Source organism: Chiloscyllium plagiosum, chromosome 10, assembly GCF_004010195.1.
Source record: "Chiloscyllium plagiosum isolate BGI_BamShark_2017 chromosome 10, ASM401019v2, whole genome shotgun sequence".
NCBI classification, from domain to species: Eukaryota; Metazoa; Chordata; class Chondrichthyes; order Orectolobiformes; family Hemiscylliidae; genus Chiloscyllium; species Chiloscyllium plagiosum.
In genome coordinates, this window is record NC_057719.1 from 87,742,707 (window position 1) to 87,762,126 (window position 19,420).

At 45.1% G+C, this 19,420-nt stretch overlaps 1 protein-coding gene across 3 annotated transcripts in view; it reads right to left on the reverse strand.

Annotated features, from left to right (window-relative positions):
• LOC122553871 (1-phosphatidylinositol 4,5-bisphosphate phosphodiesterase beta-2-like) overlaps positions 1-19,420 on the reverse strand; it is a 127,806-nt gene that overhangs the window by 81,809 nt on the left and 26,577 nt on the right. For 2 of the 3 annotated variants that reach the window (XM_043698322.1, XM_043698320.1), the window contains exons 4-11: positions 18,931-19,071; positions 18,085-18,164; positions 15,084-15,137; positions 14,550-14,625; positions 12,456-12,556; positions 10,395-10,561; positions 6,554-6,700; positions 4,438-4,595 (exon numbers count right to left, since the gene is read on the reverse strand). In XM_043698322.1, the coding sequence (XP_043554257.1) occupies positions 4,438-4,595; positions 6,554-6,700; positions 10,395-10,561; positions 12,456-12,556; positions 14,550-14,625; positions 15,084-15,137; positions 18,085-18,164; positions 18,931-19,071 (924 nt within the window). The remainder of the gene's footprint in view (positions 1-4,437; positions 4,596-6,553; positions 6,701-10,394; positions 10,562-12,455; positions 12,557-14,549; positions 14,626-15,083; positions 15,138-18,084; positions 18,165-18,930; positions 19,072-19,420) is intronic. The other variant, XM_043698321.1, reaches the window with a different exon arrangement.

Here is a 19,420-nt window from a genome sequence, read left to right on the forward strand (position 1 = left end):
AGGCATTTATGTAAATGACAAAAAGTAATGGACCCAACTAATGCTCATGTCAATAATACTGTGTTGGCATCACACAGACTAGTGTTTGTGCCCACATACTGGTGTTTTTTTTATTCATATAAGGAAAGTGGCAACACCAGCTGGACCATCACCTAGCTGCCCTTGAGAAGTTAGGGGTTAGCTACCTTATTGAACAGCTGCAGTCCATGTGCTGTGGGTTGACCCAAATTGATCTTAGGGAGGGAATTCAGAACTTTGACCCAGTGAAAGTTCAAGAACCGTGATATTTTCCAAGTCAAGATGGTGAGTGGTTTGGAGGTGGTATCTGCTGCCTTCGTCCTTCTAGATGGAAGTGATCTTGGGTTTGGAAGATGCTGACTCAGGATTTTTGGTGAATTTCTTCAGTGCATCTTGTAAGATGCTGCTACTGAGCATTAGTGGTGGAGGGAGTGGATGTGGTGCCAATCGTGTGGGCTGTTTTGGCGTCAAGCTTCTTGAGTGTTGTTGGAGCTGCACTCATCCAGGCAAGTGTGGAGTACTCTATTACACTCCCAACTTGTGCCTTGTAGATGGTGCTTAGGCTCTGGGGAGTCTGGAGGTGAGTTACTTGCTGCAGTATTCCTAACCTCTGACCCGCCCTTGTAGCCACTTGTTTATTGTGTGAGTCCAGTGAGTTTTCTGGTCAATGGTAACACCCAGGATGTTAATAGTGGGGGATTCAGTGGTGTAACACTATAGAATGTCAAGTGGTGGTGGATTATCATTAATTGGGGATTCTCATTATCGGCATTTATGTGGCGCGAATGTTACTTGCCAGTTGTCAGCCCAAGCCTGGATTTTGTCCAGATCTTGTTGTATTTGAACATAGACTGCTTCAGTATCTGAGGAATTGTGAATGGTGTTGAACATTGTGCAATTATTGGTGAACATTCCAACTTCTGACCTTATGATGGAGGGAAGGTCATTGATAAAGCAGCTGAAGATGGATGGCCTAGGACACTATTTTGAGGAACCTCTGATGAGATGTCTGATCACAGGATTTGAGGTTGTATGGAACATTAGTGAGGCCTGTTCTAGTTACTAGTTATAGGAAGGATATTATTAAGCTGGAGAGGGTTCAGAAGAGATTTGCCAGGATGTTGTGGGGTATGGAAGGTTTGAAAGAAAGGCTTGGATAGGCTGGGACTTTTTTCACTGGAGCATAGGAAGTTGAGAGGTGACTTTATAGAAGTTTCTAAAATAATGAGGGCTTTAGTAGAGTTAATGATCGTTGTCATTTCTCTAGGATTGGAGATTTTCAGACGAGGGGCACATTTTTAAGGTGAGAGGAGAGAGATTTCAAAAAGACAAGAGGGGCAAAGTGTATGGAATGAACTTCCTGAGGATTTGGGCACAACTATTACATTTAAAAGACATTTGTATAGGTACATGAATAGGAAAGGTTTGGAGTGATATGTCCCAAGCACAGGCAGGTGGTACTAGTTTAGTTTGGGAACATGATCAGCATGGACTGGTCGGACCGAAGGATCTGTTTCCGTGCTGTATAACTCTATGTCCTGGAGTGGAAATGACTGATCTCTAATTAACACAACTATCTTCCTCGGTTGTGACTCCAACCAGTGGGTGCCCCCGATACCCACTGATTCCAGTTTTACTGGGGCTTCTTGATGCCACACTTGGTCGAATGCAGTCATAATGTCAAGGGCTGTCACTCTCACCTCACCTCTGGAATGCAGCTCTTTTGACCATCTTTGAACCAAGGCTGGAATGAGGTCAGAAGCTGAGTGGCTCTGGTGGAACCCAAACTGGGCGTCACTGAGCAGGTTATTGCTGAGTGGCTGCTGCTGGATAGCACTGTTATTGCCACTTTACCGATGCCACACAAATTATTGTCAGAGCCCAGAAACTAGTGTTAATCACACACAAATGAATGCATCTGCACCCATGGATACAACTCCAGGGGTTATCTTGTGCATCTGTGTGAATGTATCTCTTTACTTATTTGTGATCCAGACCGAAGGAGTAAGTGCCTGTGTCAGCCCATACACATCCATGTGTGCTCATACATGATGATGCACTCAGTTGTTGGAACTATTGTCAAGTAAATACCAATGTTACTATAGTAACTTACATCAGAATAAAACCAGCTCGCAATCATCGATGCTGTACTCAATCATCGAGGACACTAACAAGAGAGGCCTCTTATTATGGTTCTAAGAATATTGATCTTGTGGTTAAGTGATGAAACCAATTACTGGGTTACTGACTGAATGCTTTGGAATGTGATCAGGTAGATCGAGTACTCTGGGATGTGGTTGGAAAAGTGTGGCTCTGGGAAAGCATAGCCGGTCAGGCAGCATCCAGGGAGCAGGAGAGTCGACATTTCGAGCATCAGCCCTTCATCAGGAATGTGGGGACAAGGAGGCTGAGAGATAAATAGGAGGGTGAGGGGATGGTAGCTGGAAAGGCAATAGGTAGGTACAGGTGGTGGGGGAGGGTGATAGTGATAGGTTGGAGGGAAAGGTGGAGTAGACAGGTGGGAAGGAAGATGGATAGATAGGACTGTTCCACGTTGGAGGGTTGGATCTGGGATGAGGTGGGAGGAGGGGATATTAGAAAACTGGTGAAGTTGACATTGATGCCATGCAGTTGAAGGCTCCCAAGGTGGGAGATGAGGTGGCTTGGATTTGGCGGTGGAGGAGGCCCAGGACTTGCATGTCCTTGGCAAAGTATGAGGGGGAGTTGAAGTGATCGGCCAGAGGGCAGTGGGGTTGTTTCCCTGAAACATTCTGTGAGTTGGCGTCCTGTCTCCGCAATGTAGAGGAGACCACATGGAGAGCAACGGACTCAAGTGATGAGGTGTTTGGATGTGCAGGAAAATATCTGCTGGATGTGAAAAGATCCTTTGCAGTACTTGAACTAGAAGGCCATCTGGGATGTCCTGGAGTGGAATTGCTCCGCTGCTCCTCCTGGAAGCAGATATGGCCGAGGCGGAGGTATTGGAAGTAAGGGATCACATTTTTCTGGTGGGGGGGGGGTGTTCAACCTCCTTGTGGGAGCACGAGGTGTCACCAATATAGTCATCAATGTAGCAAAGGAAGAGGTGGGGTATGGTGCCGGTGTAACTGCAGAAGATGGACTGTTGCATGTATCCAATGAAGAGGCAGGCATGGGGCCCATGCAGGTGTCCATTTGTCTGATGAAAGTGGGAGGATTCGGAGGAGAAGTTATTTTGGGCATGAGGACCAGTTCCGCCAATTGAATGAGTGCAGGGATGCTGGTTGGGTCAGCGAGAGAGGAAGAAACAGAGGGCTTGGAGGCCTTTGCCATAGCAGATGGACATGTACAGGGACTGGATGTCCATGGTGAAGACAAGGCATTGGGGACAGGGGAAACAAAACTCATGGAGGAGGTGGAGGTGGTGTCCCAAATGTATGTGAGGAGTTCCTGGACCAAGAGGGACAGGACGGTGTCGAGATATGAGGAGATACATTCGGTGGAGCAGGAGCAGGCAGAGATGATAGGTCGACTGGGCAATTAGGTTTGTGGATTTTGTGTAGGTGGTAGAACTGGGCAGTGTGGGGTTTCCTAATCTCCCCTTCTCCCTCCTCATCCCAGATCCAATCCTCCAACTCTGCACCGCCCCCTTGAACTGTCCTACCTGTCCATCTTCCTTCCCAGCTATCTGCTCCACCCTCCCCTCCCACCTAGCATTTTCACCCTCCCCTGGGCACCTACCTATCGCCTTCCTAGCTACCTTTCCCACACCAATCCTCTTATTTATCTCTCAGCCCCCTTACCCCCTCCAACATATCTGATGAAGAGCTTATGCCTAAAACGTCGACTCTCCTGCTCCTCGGATGCTGCCTGGCCTGCTGTGCTTTTTCAGCGCCACACTTTTTGACTCTGATCTCCAGCATCTGCAGTCCTCACTTCCTCCTACCCTGGGATGTGACCAGGCAGATCAGATAATCTGGAACATGATCAGGTAGATAGAGTACACTGGGACGTGATCAGCTAGATCAAGTATTCTGGATTGTCAGCACATAGATCAGGTACGCTGGATGTGATCACGTGGATCAGATGCTCTGGAATGTGATCAGGTACACTGGGATAACACCCAAACATGGCCTTGGCAATGTTAACATGACGCAATTTGACCATTACTGACATTACTGAGGAACCCCATAAACCAAATGGAAATGTCTCGATTCTTTCAAGAGCAACAAGCAACTGGGACCCAGTTTCACTGCAGAGACCAAGCAGGAATCAAGCTCAGGTCACAATCAGAGAGGGGACTTCCCAGTGAATCTGTGCAATAATGTTCGCCCATAACAAATGCCATCAATGTACACCGGCCTGAGTCATGAACTCAATAAAACCACCTCCCCAGCTTCAGCCTGACCCTCTCACCAAGTCCAGGGTTCCTAAGGTTACCTTGAAGAGAATTTCTGTGGTCATGGTGTAGCCGTGTGTGATGACTGGTTCTTCATCTGGCGGCCGTCCTTTCCAACAGTCGAGTTCTAGACAGCGACAGCCAGCCAGCAGGACCTGGCGATACATTTCTGGGGAGGAGATCCCAGAGAACTGGCCAGCTGGCAGGAGAGGAAGAAACAAAGCAGAGAGGATCAATATCAAAGGCAGAAATGCTCAAAGTGGCAAGAACTCCTTCAAAAGTATACAGAATGTTTGGTGATTGTACATATTCATCAATGAGTATACGTTTTTGTCAATGGTACACATATTCATTGATGAGTGCACATATTCATCAGTGGTACACACACTTATCATTGAGTATACATATTTATCAATGGTACATGTTTTTATCAATGGATGTACATCTTTATCAATGGTACATATACCTATGAATGGGTACGCACATTCATCAATGACAAACATATACTCATGAATAGATATACATATTCATCAATGGTACACATATTCATCAATGACAAAAATTGTGGTGATGGAAAAGCACAACTGGTCAGGCAGCATCCTAGAAGCAGGAGAGTCAACATTTCGAGCATAAGCTCTTCAATCCTGATTAAGAGCTTACACTCAAAACGTTGACTCTCCTGTTCCTCGGATGCTGCCTGGCCAGCTGTGCTTTTCCAGCATCACAGTTTTTGACTCTGATCTCCACCATCTGCAGTGTTCACTGTCTCTCATATTCATCAATGAGTATACATGGTGTCATAGAGCACGTAAACAGACCTTTTAGTCCAACAAATCCAGGCTGACCATGTTCCCAAACTAAACTAGTCCCACCTGCCCGCTCCTGGCCAATATCCCTCAAAACCTTTCCCATTCATGTGCTTATCCAAATGTCTCTTAAACATAATTGTACCTCCATCCACCACTTCCCCAGGAAGTTCAAACCACCCTTTGTGTAAAAAATTTGCCCCAGTGTCTTTTTTAAATCGCTCTCCTCTCACCTTAAAAATGTCCCCAGTCTTAAAATTCCCTATCCTAGGAAAAAGACAACTACCATTAACTCTCTCTATACCCCTTGTTATTTTATAAAATTCTATAAGGTCACCTCTCAACTTCTTATGCTCCAGTGAAAAACGTCCCAGCCTATCCAACCTTTCCTTATAACTCAAACCTTCAATACTTGGCAACATCCTGGTGCATCTATTCTGAACCCTCTTCAGCCTAATAATATCCTTCCTATCAATGGTACACAGCTTCACTGATCAGCATATATATTCATCAATAATACATACATTCATCAATAGATATAGATCTTTGTCACTGGGTACACACATAGGTCAATGAGCACAGTTAACCTTCAATATATATCAATATTCTGCAAGTGCACATACTTCATAATGAATACTCAATATATGTTCATCAACGTTTATTCCTATTCATTCACACTGTTGCACAACCTCCAGCAGGTCTCTGCATACATGAAAGGATGTACTCATCAAAATATAAATATATTGAATGAATGTACATATTTACGAATCATATTTATTAGTGGGAATACCTTGTTTCAAAATGGTTTTGTGTGGCACAGTAATAGTGCCCCTACCTCTGACCCAGGAGGCCTGGATTCAAATCCCACCTGCTCCAGAGGAGTGTAATAAGATCTCTTATCAGGTTAATTAGAAAATGTATGTATTTATTGAAGTATCTGCATACTCATCAACTAAACAACTGTGAACACAAGATGAAAGGAAATGGCCTGTAGTACTTGGCCTTCAGCACCAATTGCTGCATCACTTTTATTGATTAATGGGTAGCCTTCTCAGAGACCCCTGCAAAATGATTTCTAGCACAAAACAGCAAGTATGTGTTTAATATTCATCACTCTCTTCCTCACTCATTCCCTTTGCATCCATAAAACAGCAGCTGTATGGGAACACAGCACCCTGCAAGTTCCCCTATTATCCACATACTATCCTGATTTGGAAATATATTGCTATTCCTTCACTGTGGCTGAGTCAAAATCCTGGAATTCTGTCCCTGACAACATTGAGAGTGAATCTACAGCACTCCCAATCCCTCTTTTTTTCAGGATTTATTTGGGTCCCGCCATGTTTTTTACCAGTGAGGTATGTGTTGTGAGAGGAGTTGATAAAGTAATGTGACAGAGGCTGCGTCATGTCCTGATACACCGTCAGTCTGTCTGGGTACAACAGACAGTTCTCTGGCCCAGATAAATACCAGACTAGCCCTTCCGGAGACATGTGACCTGTGAAGAAACCAAAAGAGTCTCAGTTAGATCAGAGAGTGAGCTGTTTCAAAGTGGATCTGGTGGGCCCTGGAAGCTACGCATGATTGGGTCTTCAAATTCAACAGTAAAATGATATGTTAATAGCCATTGAGCAGGTGTTAACAAAAGGTTCGAAAAGTGTGACGCTGGAAAAGCACAGCAGGTCATTGCAGCATCCTAGGAGCAACAGAATCAATGTTTCAGGCATACGTGATGAAGGATTTATGCCCAAAATGTTGACTCTCCTGCTCCTTGGATGCTGCCTGACCTGCTGTGCTTTTCCAGCGTCACACTTTTCGACTCTGATCTCCAGCATCTGCAGTTCTCACTTTCTTCCATTTACGTAAGATTATTTGAAGTAACCTCAATTCCATATACCCCACTCTAAGGATTTGTCATTTCCCTCTCATTCTACACTCAACGTTTATTAGTTAAGTATTATTTCATGTTATATTAGTAAACGTTTTTGTATTAGTTAAAGCAAACTACTATGGGTGCTGGAAATCTGAAACAGACGCTGAGAATGCTGGAGAAACTCAGCAAGTCTGGCAACATCTGTAGAGAAGCAAACAGTTAATGTTTCGAGTCCAGTTTGACTCCTCTTCAGAACCTGAAGGACGTTCATTCTGCATTCAGTTCGTCATATCCTCCTCATTGCCCTCAATAACAACAATGTGCAGATATCAAGTGTCTTTTAAGATAATAGAGCACTCCAAAGTGATTTACTTCCCTGCCTAAAGATATGTCACAGAATCCCTGCAATGTGGCAGTGGGCCATTCAGCCCATCAAGGCCATGCTGACCTTTCATAACAGCATCCTACCCAGACCCACCCCCTCACTGTAACCCTGTCTATCCCATATCCTTTGACTGTGGGAGGAAACCAGAGCATCCAGAGGAAACCCATGCAGACTCGGGGAGAATGGACAAACTCCACCCAATTGCCCAAGGCTGGAATTGAACCCAAATCCCTAGCACTGTGAAGCAGCAGTGCTAGCGACCAAGCTGCCCCACCTTTTGCAGAATCACGTCAAAGTGCCTGTGTTTTTGGCTTGGTCAAGGGTAAGATAAAGGGGGCCTTGGGTCTATCTGAGCTGGAATGGGTTCGAACCCAAAGTCTAGAAGAATGGTTCCAGGGATGAGGAACTTCAGTGATGAGGATAAACTGAAGAAGTTGGCAGTGTCCTCTTTGGAGAGCAGAAGCTGAGAAGAGATTAAGTAGAGGGTTTCATAATCACAAGCAGGAGCTGGATAGAGTAGATGGTAAGAAGCTGTTCCAACTTGTAAAAAGAATATGAACAAGTGGGCCATAGATTTACAGTGACCTTCAAATAAAACAAGGGTGCTGTGAGAAAAGTATTTTTCACATAGTAAGTAGTTGGGGTCTGGAATGCATTGCCTGGAAGTGTGGTGGAGGCAAGTTCAATTGAGGCATTCAAGAGGGGCATTGGATGGTGTTTAAAAATGTGTTGCTGGAAAAGCGCAGCAGGTCAGGCAGCATCAAAGGAGAAGGAGAATCGACGTTTCGGGCATAAGCCCTTCTTCAGGAAGAAGGGCTTATGCCTGAAACGTCGATTCTCCTTCTCCTTTGATGCTGCCTAACCTGCTGCGCTTTTCCAGCAACACATTTTTAAGCTCTGATCCCCAGCATCTGCAGTCCTCACTTTCTCCGCATTGGATGGTGTGCATGGTTGTGAGGTGGGGGGGTTCCTCCGTCACTATCACCACCTGCTGGTGGCGGTCCCAGAGGCTCGGCTCCCTATCTCAGTGTCTTCCAACACCATCGCCACCTACAATTGGTGGTTCTGTTACACAAGTTTAATGGGAATACATGAATCAGACTGACGTTTCACCCCAGGTTAGTTGGAATGAAAAGGCGAGAGATTGGTGCTAGGGAATAGAATCGGTACAGACACAATGGGCTGAACAAAATAATAGCGATTCTTGATTCGATCTGAGCAATGGCATCTGCCCAAACCCTCATCCTTTTCAAAGCGTTCTCAAACAAAATTCAACACACAGCCACATGTATCATTGAGTCATAAAGTATGAGAAGGGGCCCTTCATCCCATCTAGACTGTGCTGCCATGTGTGTGTCCAGCACCCCCCACCTGTCTTACATTTACCGTTAGACCTATTAAGGCTTCTAAGTGGCCAACTAAAAAGGTCATTCTGTTGCCGCCATTTTGCAGGGGAGTTAGGCGGCTTTAGCCACGTGGACTGGTACTGGGTGAGACAGGGGACCCATTTACAAGTGTTCTTGAACCCAGTCCCATGCCCCATTTTAGCCCCCTCACTGCGAATGACCTTCGCCCTTCCCCATCTTACTCAACCTACGGATTGACATGGGTCTCTCTGGGTGGCAAGGCAGCCTGCAATCCTGGCAGTGGCCACTGCTTCCAACTGGCACTGCTGGGACTCCATCTGATTGGCCAGCAGCCTCTGGGAGGTGAGATGTCTGTGAGTAAGAGAAGCATAGTCTGTCCCCGGGATGATTACCTGAGGGTACTGCGTTTGTGATTTACATGGGGCCAGGGTGGAGGGTAGGGTTTGCGCGTGGAAGATCGCAGCACCCCATGAAGTCCAAACCTGTTAGGTCAGAGGAACCAAGGAGCCTCATTGAGTAGGAGTAAAAGGTTGACAGAAATAAGGAGGCAATTTCTGAGGGACAAAGCAGGAAGTATGATTACCAGCGGTGGAATGATTAAAGCCTGGAATTGTAAAGAAGTCAGCCGTCACAGTGAGTTACAACTCAGAGAAGAGGTTGCAGATAAACGAAAGTGCAAACCCATGGAACACTTTGAAAACAAGGAGGAGAGTTTTAGAATCAAGTTGTTGCTTTACAGTGAGAATACCTGAAACAGAGTGACCTTTCACCCCAGGTTGTTGGGAATGTGACCTCATGTGACATGAGATTTGAACACACAGAAGCCCCAAAGATCATGAGGTGGAATTCCTTGTCCCACTGGCATCAGGTTATTACAAATGAGAAGGGAAATCAAGGATAAACAATGAACTATTTACTGTACATACTTGGAGCAGAACTCATGGGCTACTGCTAGTAACTAATCTACTCCCCCACCTTCCCATCTGCTCTCCTTCTACAAAAGACACTAAGAGCTGAAAATGTGTTGCTGGAAAAGCGCAGCAGGTCAGGCAGCATCCAAGGAGCAGGAGAATCGACGTTTCGGGCATAAGCCCTTCTTCAGGAATCTCCAGCATCTGCAGCAAAAAGAAACTCCAGCATTTGCAGCCCTCACTTTCTCTAAAAGACACTAAGAGTCTACTTTACGACCCCAGCTATCCTCCCTCACTGCCACCACCTGCCAGTGCTCAGCTCCCTCTCTCAGTGCCCTCCAATACCATCACTGCCTCCTGCTGGAAAGTCCTGCTACACCAGTTCAGTGGGAATATATGAATCAAATAGACCTTTCATCCAAGGTTAATGGGAATACATGAATAGGACTGACCATTCACCCCAAGATAGTGGGAATACTTGAGTAAGACTAACCTTTCACTCCAAGTTAATGAGAATACATGACTAGGACTAACCTTACACACAAGGTTAGTGGGAATGCATAATAGGATCGACCTTTCATCCCAGGTTAGTGGGAATACATGAATCAGACTGACCTTTCACTTCAGGTTAGTGGGAATACATGAATAAGACTGACCTTTATGAATGTTATTTTTTGCAGGTTCATATTTCTCAATCAGTTTCTGCACTTGTTCAGGTTGTGCTAGTTTAAAAAGAAAGTCAGGGAGTCGGGAATCCCTCTGGATTGTGTTTATAAAGGTGGACAGCTGTTGTCGAGTCAAGTATGGCTTTACCATCACATCCCTGAGAAAGAGAGAAGATTGACCTGTGAATTCAACCACCTGTCTCACTAGCTCGAGAGTTCACAGAATATACAAGCTGCATCATACTTCATGTACACATTATCCAACCAGCTTAATCCCATCCTCATTATCTGTGTAAAGGTGTACTGATGCTACTGGATTAGTAATCCAGAGGCCCAGGTTCGTGTTCCAGGGACATAGGTTCAAATCCCACTACTGCCATTGTTGTTTCAATTCAGAATTCATTCATTTCAATTAAAATTGAAAGCCAGGGTTTATGTGATCCTTATCAAATTGAGACCAAAACCCATCTGGTTCACTCATGTCCTTCAGAGAAGGAAATCTGCCATCCTTACCTGGTGTGGCCTACATGTGACTCCAGACCATCGGTAGTCTGGTTCACTATTAATTTCCTGAGTCAGCCACTCAACTTAGAGCAATTAGGAATGGGCAATGAATGCTGGCCTAGCCAGTGATATCCACATCCCGTGAAAGAATAGAGGAAACAAAATGTAAACTGTAACCCATCATGGGGTCGACTAACTCCCCAAAAAATAAGTATAATCATCCCTCCATTCATCCCTTCCTCTGTCTGTAAATTCTTCCAGATTCATGTAAAGATTTGATAAAATATTGAGCGGTAGATAGGCAGAGAGCTCTCCACTAGGTCATGGAAACTGCCCTTAGAGGGGGTCTCTGTGCTGCCATGATATTTTCTCTCCCTGAGGTTCACTGCTTACAGCCAACACCCGATCAGGTTACAGAAATCCAGGCAAACCCTGGGACAAAGTGACAGTAGAATGTACAGTTCAGGAATGGATCTCAATTCACACTGAACAGAAGCATTTTTCACTATTGTAGAAACCAAGAAACCAGGAACTCATTATTGACTTTCAGCGGGATGTTACTCATGTCCCCCCACCCCCCTTACACATTAACAGCACAGAGGTGGAAAGAGTGGAGAGTGTCAAGCTCCTGGGAGTGGTCATCCACAACAAGCTTTCTTGGATTCTTCATGTGGACACACTGGTTACAAAGGCCCAATGACGTCTCCTTCCTCAGGCAGCTGAGGAAATTTGGCATGACGGTGAATACCCTTACCAGCTTTTTTAGGTGTGCCATCGAGAGCATCCTGTCTGGATGTATCTCTACCTGATATGGCGACTGTACCATTCAGGATCAGAGACGGTTACAGAGAGTGGCGAACTCGGCCCGGACAATCACAAAGGCCAACTTCCCATCTATAGAATCTATCTACCAGGCCCGCTGTCAAGTAAAGGCCACCAGCATTCTCAAAGCTTCATCCCGCCTTGGCAACGTTTTTCTACAACCTCTACCACCAGCCAGTTTTGCAACAGTTTCTACCCTACTGTTGTTAGAATACTGAATGGACTCACAAACTCTTAACATTCGCCTGTACGTGTTTTGGTTTTTGCCGCTGGTTGCCTATTATTTACTTATCTATGCTAGTTAACTCTGTGATTAGATTAGATTACTTTACAGTGTGGAAACAGGCCCTTCGGCCCAACAAGTCCACACCGTCCTGCCGAAGCGCAACCCACCCATACCCTGACATTTACCCCTTATTTAACACTACGGATAATTTAGCATGGCCAATTCACCTGACCTGCACATCTTTGGACTGTGGGAGGAAACCGGAGCACCCGGAGGAAACCCACGCAGACACGGGGAGAATGTGCAAACTCCACACAGTCAGTCGCTGGAGTCTGGAATTGAACCCGGGTCTCTGGCGCTGTGAGGCAGCAGTACTAACCACTGTGCCACCGTGCCGCCCGTGATCTGTCTGTATTGCTCGCAAGACAAAGTTTTTCACTGTGCCTCGGTGCGCGTGACAATAAATTCAATTCAGGTCAAAATTTGAGGAAGAGCCTTACATCAGTTCGAAGATCTGATTGACTTCTGGCCAGAGACACAGATGCGACAGAAACACTTTGAAGGTCGATTCAGTGAAATCTTCCGGATTGATCAAGTCGGTCTGAATATAAACAGTAAGAGAAACATTATTAAGGAGGGTCTTGTTAATGGGTGTGGCAGCTATTGACTGAGCGACCGTAGTCTCTGGATGCACTGTAATCCTGGGTTTGGGTGGAGTGTGCAGCTGTAATCTCTGCAGGGGAGCTGTAATTCCTGTGGAGACTGTAATAGGAACATAGCTGTTAGCCACAAGAAGAGATCACCAGGTCTTTGTTCTTGCTCCACCTTTCAATAGGATGATGGACAAACTCTGGGGCGTGACCATCTCTATAGGGGAGACTGTAATCTTTGGAATGATTGTAACCTCTTAGGAGTGACAGGATTGTACCCTTTATGGGGCTGTAATAGAAATGTAGAGAAACAAAAATGAGTGAGAAGAGGCCACTCACCCCTTCAAGTCTGCTCTTCCATTGAACACTGTTATGACACAGAGGTGAACCTCCCCTGTTAATTAAACCAAATACCCAGAAAAGCTCACCTCGCCTCGTAATCTGTTCAAATATGAGTGACAGAGAACTCCCAAATTCCACTATTTAAAGAAAATAATCAATTTATTTTTAACTCTAAAAGTAAACATTAAACAACTATTCACAATTCTAATTCCCCCCTTTCGTTTAACTGCTTATTATCGGTCTTCAACTTTATACCAATATGCTGTTCCAATAAAACACTTATTAAAATTACATTAACTTTATTTCAAAACCACACAGCCACTGTCGTCTTCTGTTCTTTCTTCTTCCAGCTAAAGATCTCCCTGGGTTACTTCTTTGATTTTACTGCAGGTATATTTCATATGAAAAGGTACCTTTGATTGAGAGTGTTCCCTAATTTCTGGAGAGCAAGGTGTTAGTTCTCCCTACATTTCTGTCTGGTTTGCAATTGCTCTCTGACCAATTTTCAAAATGTCTGCATTTTATACCCCTAACATTGGATCATCTCATTGGTTCGATGTTGGCAAAGCAATAAATTCAAACTCAATTGGGTTTTGGTATCCTGGGGCATAATTTAAACTGATTGGTTAAATTCGAATTGTTATCAAAACAGCAAACAGCAAAATAGCAACCAAAACTCCGGTTTCTATTTCACAGCCAAATGATACATAGTTTCAATTTTCCAGTACACTCTGGGACTGCCATCTGTCATATATACAGGTGGTTGTAAGCTCTCAATTCAGAACAGCATTCACTCTCTCTTAAAGGTACAGTACACATCTTCAACTTCATAACAATACAATCATGGCGGGTGAGAGAAGATTTACTAGACTAGAGTGATCAGGTTGACTTGTGAGAAAAGGCTAGACAGATTGGGCCTATATCATCTGGAGTTTAGAAGAGTCAGAGGTGACTTAATTGAAACATCTAAGATCATGAGGGGACTTGACTGAGTGGATGTATAAAGGATTCTGGGAGAATCTAGAACTAGGGGTCAAAGTTTAAAAATAAAGGGGCACCTGTTTAAAACAGAGATGAGGAAACATACTTTTTCTCTGAGGATTAAGGGACTTTGGAATTTCCTTCCTCAAAAAGTAGTGCATGCAGAATCTTTAAATATTTTGAAGGCTGAGGGAGATTGTATTGATCTGATTTGTTTTGATTTATCATTGTCACATGTACTGAGATACAGTGAGAAGTACTGTTTTGCATGCTATCCCGCTAATGTACGTAAGTACATCAGGGTAATAGACAGAATGCAGAATATAGGTTACAGCTATGGCGAAGATGCAAAGAAAGATCAACTCTAATAAATGAGAGGTCCGTTCATAAGTCTGATAATAGTGGGGAAGAAGTTGTTCCTGAATCTGTTGATACATGTTTTCAACTTTTGTGAAACAAACTTTTTCTAAGCAAGGGGGTGAAAGATTATCGGGGATAGGTCAGAAGGTAGAGTTCGGTTTATAATCACAGCAGCCACATCTTATTGAACGGCAGATTCTCCCACTCTTGACCATATGTTTACAGTAGTTTACAGCATGATATGGTTCAGTTGACACTCACCTTGAGCCTGGGGAGTTGACTCGCAACCAGTGCTGCTTCTACCCTCTTCCTATCAGCTGGAAACATCTGGTAAATACTGCAGACATGAGAGGAGAACACCCTGAACTCCACAAAGTAAAAAAACCAAAAGAACTGAAGATGCTGTAGGTCAGCAGAAATCGCAAAAGCAGAAATCGCTGGAAAAGCTCAGCAGGTCTGGCAGCATCTATGGAGACACATCAGAGATAATCTTTCTAGTTCTAGTCCTGAGGAAAGGTGACTCCAGTTCTGAGGAAGGGGCACCCTCAACCCAAAATGTCAACTTTATTTCTCTCTGCTGAACTGAGTTTTTACACCAATTTCTGTTTTGTTTGTGACCCTTAACTCCACAGTGACTTAAATGACAGCAATACTTTATCATCAATGAGTTATTTAAATATCAGGATCAGTGGTTAAATTCAATGATTTGTCCACAGAGATTATTGTTACATCTGAGATTTTTTCAATTCCAGACCTCCAAAGTTGAGATTATTTCTTTTAAAATTCTCTACATACTTTCTGACTGGAATTCTTCTCTCTTCATTCACAAATAATTTTATCTTTGTGTACCTGCAATAGATAAAACAACAGAACCAGTCAACATTTCTCACAGATTCCTGAGCTCTCAGCGTGGACTGACCTACATCCATCAACTGCCAGTTCCTGACTGGATCAGTGCCAGAACTGTGGCCTGGGGGTAGTTGTGAGAACGGGTCACAGAGTGGAGGGTAAACCCATGAGACGATTAGTGAGTGGCTGGGTTAGGTTGGGGAGCTGGGGTGGTGTAGGATATGATCAATGAGGAAATAGGATCAAGATGGCTCAATGGTTTGCATTATTGCCTCACAGCGTCAGAGATCCAGGTTCAATTCCAGCCTTGGGCGACTGTCTGTGTGGAGTTTGCACTTTCTCCCTGTGTCTGCATGGATTTCCTCTGGGTGCACTGGTTTCCTCCCACAGTTCAAATATGGTGCAGGTTAGGTGAATTGACTGTGCAAAATTGCCCATATTGTTCAGGAATTTGTAGGTTAGGTGCATTGGTCATGGAAGTGTAGGGTAGGGTAGGGGAGTGGGTCTGGGCGGGATACTCTTTAGAGAATTGGTGTGTGCCTGTTCGGCCTAATGGCCTGTTTCCATGCTGTGGGGATTATATGGTATCAGGGCACTGATTCTTAGAGGAAAGGAGATTGTTGAAGAAAGGAGGCAGCGAATGATGGAGGGGGCGGGGCACAGTTGGTATTAGATTAGATTAGATTACTTACAGTGTGGAAACAGGCCCTTCGGCCCAACAAGTCCACACCGACCCGCCGAAGCGCAACCCACCCATACCCCTACATCTACCCCTTTAACCTAACACTACGGGCAATTTAGCATGGCCAATTCACCTGACCCGCACATCTTTGTGACTGTGGGAGGAAACCGGAGCACCCGGAGGAAACCCACGCAGACACGGGGAGAATGTGCAAACTCCACACAGTCAGTCGCCTGAGTCAGGAATTGAACCCGGGTCTACAGGCGCTGTGAGGCAGCAGTGCTAACCACTGGGCCACGGTGCCGCCCACGGCACGGTGGCAGTATCTTTGGGTCAGCATGTTTGTATGTATACCTGTGTGTTGATGTGTGCATGGCTGTGTGTATACGTATCAGTGTGTCTGTTTGTGTGTTGATATTTGTAAGTAGGGTATGTGTGTGTGTGTGTCACCATGGTAGAGAAGTTCAAGACTAGAAAGCATAATTTTAAGGTGAAAGGAGAAAGATTTAAAAGGGACCTGAAGGTCTACTTTTTCACGCAGAGGGTGGTTTGAACACCAGAGGAAGTGGTAGATACAGATACAGTTACGACATTTAAAAGATATTAAGACAGGTATATGAATTGGAAAGGTTTAGAGGGGTATGGGCCAAACACAGGCAAATGAGGCTAGATCAGTCGAGGAAACCTGGTCAGCATGGATGAGTTGGACTGAAAATTCTGCTTCCATGCTGTACATCTCCATGATTCTATGACCTCATGTCTGTGTGTGTGTGTGTGTGTGTGTGTGTGTGTGAAGCAAGAAAGTAAAAACCTACAGGATCACGGTGGAAGAGTGGGAAAGTCAAGATACTTATATTGTTCAAAGTCACAGTTGTGATGTATGATTCAATGGCGTAGTAAAGAGTTTACAACTGAAACATATTTTCTTCTGCATTTGGATTCCTGATCTGGATGAGAGGCCTCCCAGTGGTGTCGGGGGGTTGTATCAGGGAACCTGACAGCTCCTTGGGCCTCTGACAGGGTAGGTTCATGAAGCAAGCCTGTAATCTCTGAGGGACGGGGCATGAACAGTGTATCTGAATCCACAGTGTCATGGTATACATAGCACTGTCTTTATGTGGGCAGGAGGCAGATGGAGTTTAATTTAGATAAATGTGAGGTGCTGCATTTTGGAAAGGCAAATCGGGGCAGAGATCTGTGAAACTTTGCAGAGGGTCATAGATAGTTTAAACGAGTGGGCAAAGGTCTGTCAGATGGAGTAAAATATTAATAAATGTGGAGTCATCTTTTTTGGTAGGAATAACAGTAAAAAGGATTATTATTTTAATGGTAAAAATTTGCAGCATTCTGTCGTTGTGCATGAAACACAGAAGGTTGGTCTGCGGGTACAACAAGTAAGGCAAATGGAATTTTGTCCTTCATTGCTCAAGGGATTGAGTTTAAAAGCAGGGAGGTTAGGTTGCAGGGGATGCAGACGAGGTTCACTAAGTTTATTCTTGAGTTGAGCCGGTTGGTTTATGAGGAGAGACTGAGTAGACTAAGATTATATTCATTGGAGTTTAGAAGAATGAGGGGGCTCTTTATATAAAATTATGAAGGGAATAGATAAGATAGAAGTAGAGAGAATGTTTCCACTGGCAGGTGAAACTAGGACAAGAGGGTATAGCCTCAAAATTAGGGGGAGCAGATTTAGGATCAAATTGAGAAGGAACTTCTTCACCTAGAGAGTTGTGGAATTCCATGCTCAGTGAAGCAGTTGAGGCTTCCTCATTGAATGTTTTTAAAGCTAAGATAGATAATTTTTTGAACAGTAAAGGAATTAAGTGTTATGGTGAGAGGGCAGGTAAGTGGAGCTGAGTCCATGAAAAGATCAGCCATAATCTTACTGAATGGCGGAGTGGGCTCGAAGGGCCAGATGGCCTACTCCTGCTCCTAGTTCTTATGTTCTTATGACTCACACATTAACATACACACTGTCACCCACACACATTCTCTCACACACATTAACACACTCTCCCTCAGACCCACACCAACACACACACTCCCCCAGACCCACACCAACACACACCCTCTCTTTCACACTCGCACCAACACACACTCTCCCTTAGACCTGCACCAACACACGCTCTCACACGGTCACACGAACAGACACACTCTGTCAGACCCACACTCAGTGCCTGTGAGGGTGTTGTATTTTAAAGAGTCCCTACCATGTGGTTGAAGGTGTTTTGGCAGAATCTGCGTAGAGCTTTGACGAAGACTTACATTTTCTGGATGGAGACCGATCGAGGGGGATTGTGTGACAGCACATGAGTCGCGAGATTGAGTATTTCATCAGCCCAACCCTATGGAGAATAGGCAAAGTTACAAGTGAGGGACCAGAGAGTGTGAGCCTGTATCTGTATCAGCACGACACACACACACACCGTCAGGACGGACTGGGGAGCAGTGCAATGTCAGAGCTCCGGGAAAGACAGAGCTCAGTGACTGCTTTATTTGCAGATTATTTTTACAAGCACTGGCAATGTCTTCCTGCAGGAAGCACAAATTCAGTCAGAAACCACATCCCTCCAACTTCCGATACATACTCCCTCTCCCCACTCACATCGCCAGAACAAAGAAAGGAGACAGGGACCCGCCAGGGTTCCTTCAGTCTTTAACCCCACTGTACCCTAATTACCCGGTCCAATCTTCCGTCAAACAGCACAGACCACCCAGCAATACTGAGGGAGCCCTGAACTGCTGGAGGGTCAGTACTGAGGGAGTGCTCTAATGTCAAAGAGTCAGTACTGAGGGAGTGCTGCACTGTCAGAGGATCAATACTGAGGGAGTGCTGCACTGTTAGAGGGTCAGTGCTGAGGGAGTGCTGCACTGTCAGAGGGTCAGTGCTGAGGGAGTGCTGCACTGTCAGAAAGTCAGTGCAGAGGGAGTGCTGCACTGTCAGAGGGTCAGTGCTGAGGGAGTGCTGCACTGTCGGAGGATCAGTACTGAGGGAGTGCTGCACTGTCGGAGGGTGCTGAGTTGTGCTGATATTGGAGAGTGATATTTTTGTTGTGATTTCACAGACAGCCTGTCTCTCTGGAACACTGCTTTGGGCGGCATGCCTCTTACCTTCACCACATTGGCTTTGAAGGCGACAAAGTTATCGAAGGTCAGATTTACGAAATCAGGTCCTGACACCACCGTGAGGCACTTGGAATAAAAATTGGACTCTGGGTTTTCCACATTAAAAATCTCCCGGATTTTCGGATGCTGTGAAATAAACAGGATTACAGAATCATCAGAAGAACGCACACGGGATCCAACTGACAATCGACAGTCAATCCACTGTCCTAGACCTCTCACAGCCCTGCTGAGGATGGAGACAGAATCACTGAGGCTGACCCGGGACAAACCGGAGAGGGGCTTGGGGGTGGGGGTAATGGGTGTGGCACAGCCAGTAGGGTGAATGAGGGTACGTGAGAGTGGGTAAGGGTGTGTAAGTTTAGTAGATGAGGGTGAGGTGAAGGTGAGTGAGGGTATGTGAGGATGGATGAGGGTGTGTTAGAGTAAGTAAGATGTGTGACGGTGGGTCAGGCTGTGTAGAGATGGGTGGGTGGTC